Genomic DNA, 15,198 nt, shown 5'->3' on the forward strand with positions numbered 1-15,198 from the left:
TGAATGGCACTGTACATTCCTATTCACCTGACATTTACTAAGTGCACTTGATGGAGCATGGAGATGTATCAGTGGACAGAATAATACTAAAGAAAATAATAATAATAATGATTTCTTAGATCTATATAGTGATTTTCTAGAAACTCAAAGCACTTTACATTGTATGGAGGGGAAATCTCCTCAAACCACCACCAGTGTGTAGCATCGACCTGGATGATGCGACGGTAGCCATAGTGCGCCAGAACGCCCACCACACATCAGCTATTGGTGGAGAGGAGAGGAGAGTGATATCGCCAATTCAGGGATGAAGATTATTAGGGGGTCATGAGAGATAAGGGCCAATGTGGGAATTTCACCAGGACACAGAGGTTATAACCCTACTCTTTTACGAGAAGTGTCCTGGGATTTTTAATGACCACACAGAGTCAGGACCTTGGTTTAACGGCTCATCCAAAAGATATTAGTGTAATATATGTTGTTTTTTTCTTTCGCAACATGTATCATTTGTTGGATTTTTTTATTATTATTATTATTATTATTATTATTATTATTCAAGAAATCTATTTTTTTAAGCATTAGACAAACACAACTCTCTAAAGCCTGTAGAGGCCAGGTAACATTAACAGCTGTGAGCAGGGTTCTGTTTGCACTCCAGCATATAAATACTTTATTAGAACAGCTAGAATTCAGCCAATGGCTTTAGATTTCCTCTCTCTGCCAGTCATATGATGTTCAGCATTAGCTGTCCGATCAGCACATTGTGGTTTACGGCATGAAGTCAGTAATTCATGTACCAGGCCAACAGTTTGGAAAGACAAACGATTGACAGGAACACCACCTCTAAACTCAAGAATGTGTAAGGTTGAAACATATGAAATGCAGCATTTGCAACAGGTTGTGGGGGAAATGTTAGTGTGATTTAAACACGAATAATACAAAGTGTTATATAGAGAAATAGTCCAGTATACAAGCTGTCAATCCAGTCCATTGTTCTAATGGATGATCAATTGTGTGTGGAGGTTTGAAGGAGTGTTTGAGTCTGACCTCCATCATTCCAGCAAGAGTCCTTTGAGAAAAGTTGACAGTGAATATAACACAGTACTAATTAGTGTTTTTCCTGCTCCTAAAACACCTGTTCCAGCTCATTATCTCATTATCAGTCCAGATCAGCTGAATGAGGTGTGTTACAGAAGAGAAAATTTGACATTACAGAGTTATAAACTCCTGATCTAGTGTTTTGTGGTTAGTCCTGATATAACTCTACAGTATTTAAAAAAAAAAAAAAAAAAAAAAAGGTTCCTCTAGGGCTTTTTGGATGATTAACAATTCTAGCACTCTAAAATAATTCTTGTAAATATGTAGCTTGGAAGCTGACTGAAGTATTTGAAGATGAATTTTGTATATTTGAAATATAAACACATCATATTAAACATGAAAAAATTTTAGGATTTAGGAAATTTACTAAATGTTTTTTCTTTTTTTTGAACTTGAGTAAGATTTTCCTTTAAAAACACATCATATGAAACTGCAGGTTTACCTTTTTCAGATAAAAAAAAAATCAAAACCTTGATGCAAATCTCAAAAATTAAAAACTTTATATAAAATTTATATAAATAAAGTTATTAAGTAAAAAGTTTATATAAATTGGGCCAAATGTGAATCATCCAGAGAAAAGTAGATCAGTCATTAAACGAATGAAAAAGTTTTATATTCTGTTAAAATAGCTAGTTCTTTCTACAGTGATGTTAAACACTCAATACCCAGTTTAGCTATGTAGCCTTGGGCATAACCTGGCCCGGGCATTCAAGGCTGTTTTTTAGCCACGAATAATTCTCCACTTGGAGTGGTTTGCCACAGTGTAACTGAACGTCAGTAAAAGAAGATGGCAGTGTTGTAATTTTGTATCTTCAGTGAACAGAGTGTTGTATTTTGTCTACCAAACTGAAACTGAAACACTAACATACTCTGATTCTGAGCAGGATAACAAGGCTTGTAAATGTCTATATGAGTTCCAGTTTACTTGAACATGATATGGGCAGAGCATAAGGACAGCTAATGCACTTTCACTTTGCATGGCACTGTAGCAGCAAAACCCATGCAATCATAGTTCATGTTAGACAGGTAAAAACTTTTATATTTTATCGGTCTCGTAGTCTTGCAAACAGTGATAACACCTGAGGCAAGTTTTATGATAATTTTCACATTTTTTAAGCAGTTAGCCTTCACATGCAAGAAAAAATGCATGGAAACAGTCTATTTAAAAGTACATTTTTAAATGTTTTTTGATGGAGAAGAATCTAGGCTCAGCCCTGGATGATTAACAGCCCAGGTAATGCCCCTGTTGTAGCTAATGATCTGCCTAGTAATGTTAGCTTGCTGGCAAAGCGAGCTGCTTAACAGGAATTTAGCTACGTCTGTGGAGCATTTTTGAGGTGCTTGGTCATGGTGCAAGCGTGACTGACTTGACCACTACCTTGGAATCCAGTATGCTTCACATTTGGCCCATTTTACAAAAAATAAAAAATAAAATCTCAAAACCATAACAAGTCACTTTGAATTATATGGTTTTAAATGGAAATCCTACCCTTAACAAGTTCAAAACAAAGAAAAACAACATTGGCAAAAATTTAATTATATTAAATACACAGCAGAAAAATGTGGAATTTTATTTAATGTGATAATTCAAATATCCAAATTCATTTTCAAATACTTTTGTCAGCTGAAATGGAAACCTCAGTTTTAGGGTTCTACATATAACTGTTAAGGGTTCCCTCAAAGGCACAAACTTGATAACCCCTTAGGGTTCTATGTAATCTAAGTGTAGTTTGATTGCAGCAAAGATGTTAGAAGCACTTGGACTTGTATTTATATACCTGACAAAAAAATACACATCTGAGTGAACACAAAATCTTTTTTTTTTTTTCTTTTCTTTTTTTTTTTTAGGGACGTGGAAAATGTGTTTTTGTCAAAACTGAAGACACAAATGTTACAATGCAAATATCTTTCCATTATATCTAAGAAAAATGTGTTTGAGGATGTTTTGTTTCTAAAATGTTAACTACTAGTCTATTGCCGTGACGTAAATATGATAATGTATTTTACAACAGCTGGTTAGAGATGTTGTAAATGCTTAGTGTCTCCAGCAAGAACATACTGTAAATATGGCAGGTAATTGCTTATGTATAATATTAAACACCTTACAACAGCTTTATTAGGCTTTAAGCTAACAGGGATGGAAGAATAAGTTAATATACTATGTGACAATGCAAAAAAAAGATGTAGAAAGAATCCTCTGCAAGCATACATATACAGCTATATATGTGTATGACATTAATAATAATAATAAAAAGCTAATTAGAGATTGCAGTTATGTTGGGAGCATTGGGAGGAAGTGAGTGGAAGGGTGTCGCCGTCTAGCTTTATGGCCCCTCCGCGGTTTCCCTCGACCATTCAGTGACACAAACATCTGTCTCCCGCCATGCTTCCAGCGCAAGGACGCGTATGTGTTGTAGCCATTCTCCTCAATGCGCTCCTTAAACTTGCAGCTTGGGCTATATCTTACCTACAAAAAAGCAAGGGAAAACATGAATATAGTTGAGTTTGTCTAGTATTTCCTATCATATGATTATAATAAGCCAAATATAAGATTAATAATCTTACTTCTAGATATTTTTTAATAATTGCGAGGTTTGCATGTTCTTATTCTGTTAGCAGATAATTTTGCTTCGTTTTAGAAATAAACGCTTAAAATAGAACAAGATTGAACCAAACCAATAAGAGTATGTGAATGTGAACATGAGTTACTGCATTCATCCTTAGTAATTGCCTGGTCAGGGTCACAGTTTAGTGTACTAGCTAACTTACATATATTTTGGAGAATAAAAACAAAAATTATTTAGAAAATATCACAGGCAGGCACAGACAAAAAATATAACTGCAAGCAGTAATACCAGGGTCAAGCAAATTATCAGCACCGTGAGCAGCAAAAGGAGCTTTGTGACATGTTTTGGTTAGAGTCTGATGAACAGCATATAAGGAGTTAGAAAAAGTAAACTTTCAATCATAAAAATACATTTATTTAAAAAAATACTAAAAATAGCTTTTTGTCCAGTATGTGGCGCTGTTCTGAAACTGCTCAGGTAGCATCGGGCATGATGGTTATCATACAGGAAAGCGTTGAACAGTTATAAACCAAAAAACATTTTTGCTATCTCCTGAACAGTAGGAGGCAGTGTGCCAAAACTCTGCAGGTAAGCTCAGGGCCTAATGTTAATGACACGTACCAAGTTTCGTCACAATCCCTCAAAGTGTTGCGGAGATACAACCTCAAGTTCAATTTTGCATGTTCTTCAAATTTGTTGAAGTGGCATTTGAAAACAGTATGGTTAATTAAAATTCTGTGAAATTTTTTTTGATGATGCAGGCCAATTTTCATGCAAAATTGGACAAACGGTCTAGGAGGAGTTCGAAAATGTAGGTTTTCAAAACACTTAGAATTCGCGGACAGGAAGTTTGCTCGACCATGACACAAATAACATTGTTTTCAGCATTCACCACGGAATCTATTAAGACCAGTCTCATGACAGAAGGCAAAAGAAAAGAAGTCGATAACTGTTAGCATTTTTAGAAATAGCATTATAATTTTTTCCACAAGGTGGCGCTGTCCCAAGTTGTTTGTAAAGTACAGCATTTTATGACTAAATTCAATATGGCCAACATCCAAAAGGCCGGCATTGGAATTTTTCATATTGTTGGACTCGGTTTGTCCCACTGAATCTAATGAGACCAATTTGATGATTTTATGACAAACTGTTCACTAGTTATAAGCAAAAATTGGCTTTTTTTTCATATCTCGTGACCACTAAGGGACACTGTTCTGAAACTGTGCAGACATGCTTAAGTCATGATGGCTACGGCAAATAATAAGTTTGGTATGTATGCGCTAAAGCATTACAGAGATATACCCTCATATCAATTGTGGCGTGCTCACTATCGAACTCGTTGAAGCACCACTGGGAAACAGTATGGTTTATCAAAATTCTGTGAATAACTTTTTGTCGTGAGTGCCTCTAGATGATGCAGGCCAATTTTCGTGCAAATTGGACAAACAGCCTAGGACGAGTTTGAAAAAGTATGTTTTTCAGAACATTCAAAATGGCGGAAAAATTTTCTTGACGTCAAAGAATTTTGCTTCTAGGACTCATAGTTCAAAAGTTATTTACATATACATGAGTGCAATTTTTGGCAGTTGGTGGCATGGAAGGGATTGAGTTAGAGAATCCAAATTTGCTGTATTAACACAACAGACTGTCCTCTATCTGTGTGCCAAATTTCAGAACTTTCCTGCAAGCGGTTCTATACGCTGCCATAGACTAAGAGCAGAAGCAGAATGATAATAAGAAAACTAACGAAGACAGTAGGGCTCTTCAACCCTTCAGGGCTTGACCCCTAATAACTGTTTGACAAAATAATAAAGAAATAAAAAAAATAGTCCCACATACATCTGTTGTGATATCTGAGGTTGATGAACTGTCAGAGCCAGAATTCACAGACCACAATCAGTGCTGGCATTTTAAAATCTGAATACAGATACACTAAACAGATATAGATAGTGGTATTACATTACACTCCTACTATAGTGATATTTTGCTCTTCTGCTACGGCTGGGTAGAGCTCTTATCTCAAGAAGAAGAGATGGCACAATGACAATGTGGTTCAGGTTTCCGCTTAGAGGATGTTATCAGCACCATCCCGCTGCCTGCACTTAGATAAGATCAGCTCCTGAGTGAGTGTTGTGATCAATAGACATTAGGGTGAGCTTCAAACAGGGATGAAATCAGACGTTTTCGTGCTACATGGATTGTTTGTTTGTTTACTTTCATAATAGAGACGTCTGAAAGGCAGACTTATCATCGTTGGATGACTGATTGTCATGTTGAATGGTCTCATAGAGTGCATAAAGTTCTCAGGCACCACACGCTCATTAAACGAGGCACAAACAACTGTCTGATGGCACGCACAAGGTTCACAGGAACAAAACTGTGACCAGCAGGAGCCCTCAAAGAGTTCTCGTAAAGCTCACTGAGCTCAGTTAATTGGGATTTAGGTCAGTGCACTTATTTTCTGGCATTTTAAATTCAGCGGCATTTCAGTGACATTTATTTCTAGGTTCATTCTTTCTTTTGGGCGAAGACAGAAATCAACCACATCCAGGTGTGGATGAAGGTAAATATTATTTTCACTTCAAGCAATATGAGGTTCCGTATTGAAAAGTGAACCATATACCATTGCTCTAAATACTGTATTGTGTTAGTTCTCATGAGATTGGACTGCAGCCCTTACAGAATGTCTTGTAAAATGACTGAAGATGTACCTACCGATCCAAACAGTGTGCCTTTTTTGGACATAGCTAAGTACAGGCCGGTGCTGACAGATTTGATGGCGACAACTCCCACACTAACAGATCGAATTTCCATCAGACCTGGAGAAGAAAACAGAAAATAGAGGCCTAGGTTAGAGAAGGGGGAGTTTCCGCATCAAAAACTACTCTATCATTACCGATTAGAAAAACAGCCATCCATGTGCTAGGAATATTTCTTTCCCCAGTAGTAGAAAAACATAGGACAAGCAACAATAGCCCTTTTGAATTATTCTATTTATTGAGAAGTTAAGCATAGTTCAGGTACGTGTCTACTTGTGTACCTGCACCTGCACCTGTATCTTGTAGTTATAGTAATACACTGACAAGTGGGAATAAAAGACATTTTTAAAAAAATGCATCACGCTGGGTTTGTGAACACTCCACCCATGTTATTTTATCATTTAACAGAGCACAAACTATCTTTAATTGCTTCTTAGAAATCAGACCTTGCCCATGTTCTTTGGTGATCTGATTCTGTTTAAAACTGGAAGCCAGATCACAACGATAAAGCAGATAGTCCAGTACAAACCTCAGTGCTTGTCCATCAACATCTGAATGGGATCTGATTGCTGTACGGGAGGCACTCATCTCAACACTGTTTCAGGTTTCACCTACAAAGGATCCCTGATGCATCGTGCTATCTGTTCGGATAATCCCTGTTACCTAAAGGCTGTGTTACTTAGCTCAAAGAGCAAAAACGCAAACACCCTAAGAAACATTCCGTCTCCGCTGAGGGTCGTGAGGGGAAATGACATAGACAAATCAGCTGCCTGCACTGGACTGTAAATACAGAATCACATGAAGGTGCTGAATGAGATGTTGACCCAGCGCCAGTAAGGAAATGCAGGCAGCAAATGCAAAAACTAACCCAGAGGCCACTTCAAGGCTTTTAGAGTCTGAGCTCTGGTTGAAGACATTAAACCATTAGATCGTACGTGTTACACCTAAGACCTTTAGGCCAAACACGGCCCGCTGCTTAGTTTCATTCACTTATATAATGATATTGTAAATATTAATACTGAAACACCAAGAAATACCTACTACTGAACATTTTCACACTAGAATTCACATCAGACCCATAATGTATATGTAACAGTGCATGTAGGATAGTGTATCACAGTGCTGAAACTGGTTAAAATCGATGTTTCTCTGCTGGGTTTGATACAAATCCGACCCCTGTCTAAATAACACTTCAGAAGCATGTTTGGGGTTGGACTTTATTGTAATTCAGTGATTCGCTGAACTTGTACACTGGTCATGCAGTTATTCAATCAGCCAATGTGGCATGTGACGGTCACACAATACATAGAATCATGCAAATACAGGTCAATAGCTTCAATTAATGTTTACATGAAACATTAAAATGGGGGAAATGTGATCTCAGTGACTTTCACCATTTCAGATTTTGCTTCCAGGCATTTTGAGTATGAGTATTTAAGCAACTGCTGATCTCCTGGGATTTTCAATGCATTACAGCTTACACAGAATGGTGCAGAAAACAAAAAAACATCCACGGTGTGGCAGTTCTGCTGGCACAAATGCCTTGCTGATGAGAGAGGACAGAGGAGAATCACCAGACTGGTTTGAGCTGAAATGAAGGCAAGAGTAACTAAACTAAACACTCTTCACAATTGAGTGTCATTTGAAAAGATGATAGAGCATGACTTGAGGGAGGCATAATTGAGAGAGTTGCCAGAGTTACACCTAAGTTCTTCTTAACTCGAATTCTTAGCAACTTGTTATTTGAAAAACAGATATACTGTATATTTAAACAAGTAGAATTTGACAACGAGAATACCAATCAAATATTCTTCAAACATTAAGGAAGCTACTGAAGAAGCTACTACTATTTGGATACTATTTTAAGTTTCCTAGCAAATGGACTTATTTCTAATAGTCAAACCAAAGTAAATGCTACACTCTTAGGAGAAAAGGATAACATTTAAAGGCTCCTTGGTGCAATACTTTTAGGGAAACCCTTAAATTAATACAAACACACTTAAATACCCAAAGAATCTTTGAAGAACTTGTGATGAAACCTCGATAAAAAGTCATTCTCCAAGCAGAACATTAACCAATAGCTTATGTTGAAAGCTTGTATCAGATATGGCACACTCTGTATGAACAAAGAAATCATTTCAGCTGCTTTTGTACATGTGAATCTATTATAGAGGACCAGCTTAAACTGATGAATAGCCAATGTAATAACCTGTTTTTTTGGAAGTTCCACAACATTTAATAAATGGATAAACTGTATGATGTGTCATTCTTTAATAAATAAAAATGGTAATCATTGGCAAATTGCTGTGTAGGAGGGAAAAAACACCTTGGGGTATGTTGTTATTGGAAAATAATAAATCTTTGAGGCGGTTACAGTAACAGTAAAACTACCCCATCGTTGATTATTTTCAACATTATTTATAGCAACATACCCTGTCATGTTTTATTCCATGTTTTATTATTGAATATTGTATCACCTGGAAAACTTAACCTTAAGCGATCACTGGCTCCATTTGTGGTAATGACTCTCAACACAGCAAAAGAAGAGCAGCCACGTGTCCGTGTAAGCATGCCAGTTCAAGACATCACCCTCTTCAGGTGAAGGAAGAAACTAAATAAATAAATCGAGCGGCTTTCTCCTTTGACATGCGGGTGAAGGAGGCCCAGTCACAGCTAGAAGCCAAACTCTCAGGTCATGCAGGTAGCTTCCACCAGCTGCAGAGCCAACTCATCATCTCCATTAGAAATGCCCGTGCTTTGAAGAACAGTGTGTTTTTTCCTGTTTATATTTCCTTTGGGTGTTGCAAGCATCATGCAGTAGAAGCATGTGTACAGCTCATAATCCTCTCTGACAGCGTCCCAGATGACTGGGGTTCACAATGAGTTTATGAGGACTGAGCCAGTCAAATGAAAAGTGCTGGTGCCTGAAAGTGCTGCTACTCCTAATCTCTGTAATTAGGCATGAGCCCAGGGAGTCAAGACCTCTCCTCATTGGCATATAATTGACCTCTTATGGATTAGCTTTAGGATGCTTCAAAAGACATGAGTAATACTCTGGGGTTCTTGAAGAGAAAACAAAATTAGCTTGGGATAGATCTGTAAGGGCACGATAGTTTAATACTAACATGAATTCCCTTTGATAATATCAAATGTGCTGAAGGCCATTATATTAACTTAAGTTTAGGATATATCTATTATATCAGCCAACACACTATGCTTTCACATCATGCAACCCAAAGAATCCAAACAGTCATTGGATACATTTTTTTAAAGTTACATTTCAAGAAAAAATACCACCAATGTATTAGTACCATCTTATGAAAAAGGATGGAAAGCTCGATTAAACAAACATCACTGACCAGGTTTATTTAGCCATAACTTTGTAGAACTTTATAATTTTTTTCAACATTATTTAGAAAAATTCTCAAACTTTTGGCAACCAGGGACCCTTTTAACTGCTAAATAAATTATTACAGACACATGGACACAGACACAGACACACGCATTTACCATCAGAACACATGGTCCATATGACATTACTCAGCTGTTTTTTAGTTACTGGGGTTTGGATTAAACCCATTCAGTTCAAATGTCAGTCAAAGACAAAGAGGCAAATGTGCTAACCACTAAGCCACCATAACCCCCCCCCCACCCCCCACCCCCCACACCACTGTAACCAACCTTTAAAAAATGCTTTCCTCCTGGGTGCTTGCTACTGTGGAAAGTTAAGAGTTCTTCACTTCCAAAACAGGCGCTGTTGGGTGTTCATGGTAAAACCTTAAAGGCCTGTTCACGCCAAGAATGAGAACTATAATGATAACTATATTAGTGTCCACACAATGCAAGATATCCTTCTGATTATTCTATGTGCACGCTGCAGTTATGTTGTCTGCTGCTTGAAATGCTCGAGCTCTTTAAAGCAGGATGGATTCTGATTGGCTGTCAATGTTTTTAGCATTCATTAGCAAGGAAAAACTCGTTCTGAAAGTGATTCCAACGATATAGTTTCTCTGTGCCATTCTCGTTATAGCTGTGGTGTGGACTCTGCTATTCTTTTATATTTAGAGCGATTTTTTTAACTATATCTTTATAGTTATACTTAAGGATTCCCCTAGAGGGACAAATGGAAAAATCCTTTAGGATTCCAGATGAAATCTTTTTTCTTAAGCTTGTACATCACTAATCTCTTGGCCCACATAATCCATCTTAAACTAAACTGGATTATATACAGGAGGAAAAAAAAGCATTGTAACCTATGCTTCAGGTTTGCAATGCCAAAGATCGTTCAAAAAGGTCATTTTGTGTGTCTGTGCTCTCTTAACCTTTTAGCCAAAACTGTCAATTAAGCAAATCCTCGCTTCTGCTTAGTCAACTGTGGACCAGAAATTTTCTGATCTTGCATGGGATTTCTCAAAGCATGGAACAAGTCCTGTGCTTAGTCTTCTTTATTCGTTTTGTCTCCTCATTCAGTCTTCTCTTTCAGCCCCCCAGTCTGTAGAGTTTTTTGGAAGTGAGCCCATCGTCAGATCATTGGGTCTTTTTTTGACCTTGAAAATTGGTAGAAAGAGAAGCGGGGGAGAAAAGAGAATTCTCACTGGGTTCCTTTTGTCAAAATTATAGTTGAATAAGGAGAAGGGGAGGGCTAAGAGTTGTACATGGTTAGTAAGAAGGTTTTGGTGGTAGTGGTGGTGGTGGTGGTGGGGGGGGGTTACAGGGGTCAGGGGGGTCATAAAATTATGTTTCCTTCAACTGGCCGTTTGCTCCGAATAGGCCTTTGTTACCTACCTGAGATCTGGAAGCCGACAAGGACTTATTAATGACCCGGCTTTTGTTGCAAAAACCAAGGTTCCTCCCACCTCAATTAAAAGGGAAGGAGGGGGTAGACTGGGTGAAAGATTGGGCAGAGTTTCTCTAGCTTTTCCCAACTTGCCTGGAGGTCTTTAATTTTGCAGGTCGCCCCCTTCATCATCTCTCCCTGGCCTGTCGCCCCCTCTACAAAAAAGCATGGGAATCTCTCGGTTCCAACGGTACGCTTGCCCTTGATTGACATACCTTTTCAATTATTTCACAGTTTGCTAAGAGAGGGCACTGTTGTTTTTTTCTCTGCTCCTTCTCTTTCTCTTCTTTGCTTCCCTTTCAAAACACAGGCTTTTCATGTTGGGTTCCTCTCTGCTGGCCCTAATGGCCGTGACCAGGACCTTTGATCTGATCTGCCTCCGCGGATGTGCTCTCGAGCCGGCTCCTGCCTCGGCCTGTGTGTGGTGAGATCTCACACCATAAAAAGGCCACACCAGTTACCGCTATGAACAGCTTGGTGCCGACTCATGAGAGTTACAGTTTCAGGGTTCTCTGGGACTCGAGAACATTGGGCCTCATTTATCAAGCTGGATATGAACAATTTTTTTCATAAATCATTTGAAGGAGCTTGTACACAAGAAATGTGGCATTCATGAAAATCGAGTTAGCCTAGAAAAATGTTCATTGGTGTAAATTTATGTATAAGGACACTCACTAATGTGATCTTCAGTTGATCGGCTTCAGATCATATATAATTAGCATGAAGCACTCAATTTTATATACAGATTATGCTATCAAGTTTAAATAGCTTATTTATTTCAAATGCATACAAAAATTTAACAAAACACAGTCACTGTCAAACTCATTAACATTTCATATTAATGACTTGGAAGAAAGCATTTCAAAATAAATACACAGCCTACATTAAAAAAAATAAGACTAGTAATTGAATTAAAAAAAAAAATGTTGCTGTATAAAAGGAGGAGGAGTTAGTATGTGTCTTTCATAGTTTGCATACTGCAATAGGTAAGCTGCTTTACTGGAACGTATTTAGGAGGTGCTCTTTTGCTGTTTAGTCTTTTTTTTTTTAGTTGGTAATTTAAGACCGATTAGAATTTATCAGCATACGCATTTGAGTATGAAGAAATCAGCATTACAGAAACATTTGTAAATCTTGTGGAATTTTTTTTGTTTGTTTCGGTTTGGCTTAGGAAAACATTTACACAAACTAAAAGATTGACAATATTACTTCACTCCTACTTGGGATTGATGGGATTGATTGAGTTTTTTTCACCACAAAAACATGGTTAATTTCTGTTATTTAGCCTTTGTTATACAAGTTGTTATATAACATGAAATGCTTGATTAGCAGGACCCCACTGCTTTGTTGTCATTTTAATTGGACAAATCTATTGTTCATTTCTAAGACTAATTTCTTATCCTCATGAGTGAACAAGAATCATTTCACAGTAAACAACTGATAAATAACAAAGGCCAGCAACAGAGTTTTTTCAGGAAATAAAAAAAAAAAAACTTTTCTGAGTGAAGCCCCCAAATGGTTGCTCATAATATTCCTACTTTTACTCATAGCCACGGTGCTAAACTGACAGTTGTTTACTTAATTTATTTGACCTAACTGTTGCTTTAATTGTCTGTAGGTCATGCACTATCTCATCACAACTTTCCTGTGTCACAATTTGACATATCATGTCCATAATGGCAGAATTCCTGCTGCTGAGGTGCTGAGTAACACTTGGCATTCAAGCTTGTGAACCTGCAACATGATAGCATGATCTTTATGAATGAGCTGGGTTTGTGGTGACATCATCACGGAGGGTGACAATGAGCAGTTGAATGGTGTCATTGTGAAGGGAAGGATGCTCTGTCCTGCCGGGGAGCAAAGATAAAAAAAAAAAAAAATTCTGTAACGTCTTCAGCTGGCTTGTCAGGTTTGACACACAAACTCAGGGGTGACATTTGTAGAACATTTTCTAGCTTTTAGGTCTGTAACTCTATTTTACATAATTTAAATAAATAAAAAAAAGATTGCATGGGTATAAGTTTATTTTCATTTTATTTAAGGATTATTTTCAACAGTGCCCTCCACTAATATTGGCACCTTTGGTAAATATAAGCAAAGAAGCCTGTGAAAAATTGTCTTTATGGTTTAAACTTTTGATATTTTGTTCAAAATATTAACAAAAATACTCTGCTCTCATGGATATCAAACAATTGCAAACAAAACACAGGGTTATCCAAAAATATCTTTGTTAAATATAGGTATATACAACATATAATATATACAATTATTGGCTCATTTTAGTCAATACTTTGTGCTACCTCCCTTTGCCAAGATAACAGCTCTGAGTCTTCTCCTATAATGACTGATGAGGTTGGAGAATACATGGCAAGGGATCTGAGACCATTCCTTCCTACAGAATCTCTCCAGATCCTACAAATTTCGAGGTCCATGCTGGTGGAATCTCCTCTTCGGTTCACCCCACAGGTTTTCTATGGGGTTCAAGTCAGGGGACTGGGATGACCATGGCAGGACCTTGATTTTGTGGTCAGTAAACCATTTTTGTGTTGATTTTGATGTATGTTTTGGATCATTGTCCTGCTGGAAGATCCAACCATGGCCCATTTTAAGCTTTCTGGCAGAGGCAAAATTCAGATTTTCATTTAATATTTGCTGATATCTGATAGAGTCCATGATGCCATGTATCCTAACAAAATGACCAGGTCCAGAAAAACAGCCCCAAAACATTCAAGACCCACCACCATATTTAACCGTGGACATGAGGTACTTTTCCATGCAGCTGCCTCTCTGTGCTCGCCAAAACCACCTCTGGTGTTTATTGCCAAAAAGCTCTATTTTATCTGACCATAGAACCCAATCCCATTTGAAGTTCCAGTAGTGTCTGGCAAACTGAAGATGCTTGAATTTGTTTTTGGATGAGAGTGGAGACTTTTTTCTTGAAACTCTCCCAAACAACTTGTGGTGATGTAGATGACTTCGGATTGTAGTTTTGGAGACTTTCAGACCCCAAGACACAACTAATTTCTGTAATTCTCCAGCTGTGATCCTTGGAGATTTATTGGCCACTCGAACCATCCTCTTTCCAGTGTGATCAGACAATATAGACACACCTTCAATTCAATTTCCAGTTGACTGGAACTTCTTAATTATTGCCCTGATGGTGGAAATGGGCATTTTCAATGCTTTTGCTATATTCTTATAACCACTTCCCATTTTGTGTTACCTCAAATTTATACCCCTGTGAAACAGGAAATCATGGTTGAACAATTTCCTGTTCCTAGTCACCCAGGTGTACTAAAGAAAAAAAAAATATATCAGTGGGAATATACTTCAAATATATTTTTCTCATATGAATTCATAGGGGTACCAATAATTGTTGCACACCTATATTTAACAAAGATATCTCTTTTTTTAATAAACCGGTGTTGTGTTTGCACACTTCACATATTTTCACACATGTATGTGATTTTTTTTTTCCATCAAGGGGTTTGCTGGAGTTATGAAATGTAAAATTCCATTAAAAATTGTTTGTGCTGTATGAGTAGCCTGGAGTTTTCCGCAGAGACGTTAGAAAGGGTGAGCTGTGAGGAAAACACTTGTGTTTCTGGATGTGCATCATTCTCAGTAAGCGTCTGAAGTCGAGTGAGATTCATTTATCCCACCCAACAGGCTATGAGAAATGTCTCAGTGGGCACACACACACACACGATATATATATATATATATATATATATATATATATATATATATATATATATATATATATATATTTACTATCCTTGCAAGGACCTTCCATTGACATTATTTTTTAATGTAGCTACACTTAAATCTAACTGTAACCTTAACCACAGTCAACAAATGGCAAGGCTTTTGGCACATTTGTTTGTTTGTTTATTTATTTATTTATTTTAAATAAAAGCTGCAGTTTTGTAAGCTTCAG

General features: G+C 37.4%; 1 protein-coding gene across 1 annotated transcript in view; it reads right to left on the reverse strand.

Annotated features, from left to right (window-relative positions):
* Positions 1 to 497: 497 nt before the first annotated feature.
* The window catches only part of fgf22 (fibroblast growth factor 22), a 32,691-nt gene continuing 17,990 nt past the window's right edge, over positions 498 to 15,198 (reverse strand). Inside the window, exons 2-3 of the mRNA XM_053635123.1 lie at positions 6,378 to 6,481; positions 498 to 3,562 (exon numbers count right to left, since the gene is read on the reverse strand). Coding sequence (XP_053491098.1) covers positions 3,368 to 3,562; positions 6,378 to 6,481 — 299 coding nt within the window. The 3' untranslated portion in view covers positions 498 to 3,367. The remainder of the gene's footprint in view (positions 3,563 to 6,377; positions 6,482 to 15,198) is intronic.

Source organism: Ictalurus furcatus, chromosome 10, assembly GCF_023375685.1.
Source record: "Ictalurus furcatus strain D&B chromosome 10, Billie_1.0, whole genome shotgun sequence".
Lineage (NCBI taxonomy): Eukaryota > Metazoa > Chordata > Actinopteri > Siluriformes > Ictaluridae > Ictalurus > Ictalurus furcatus.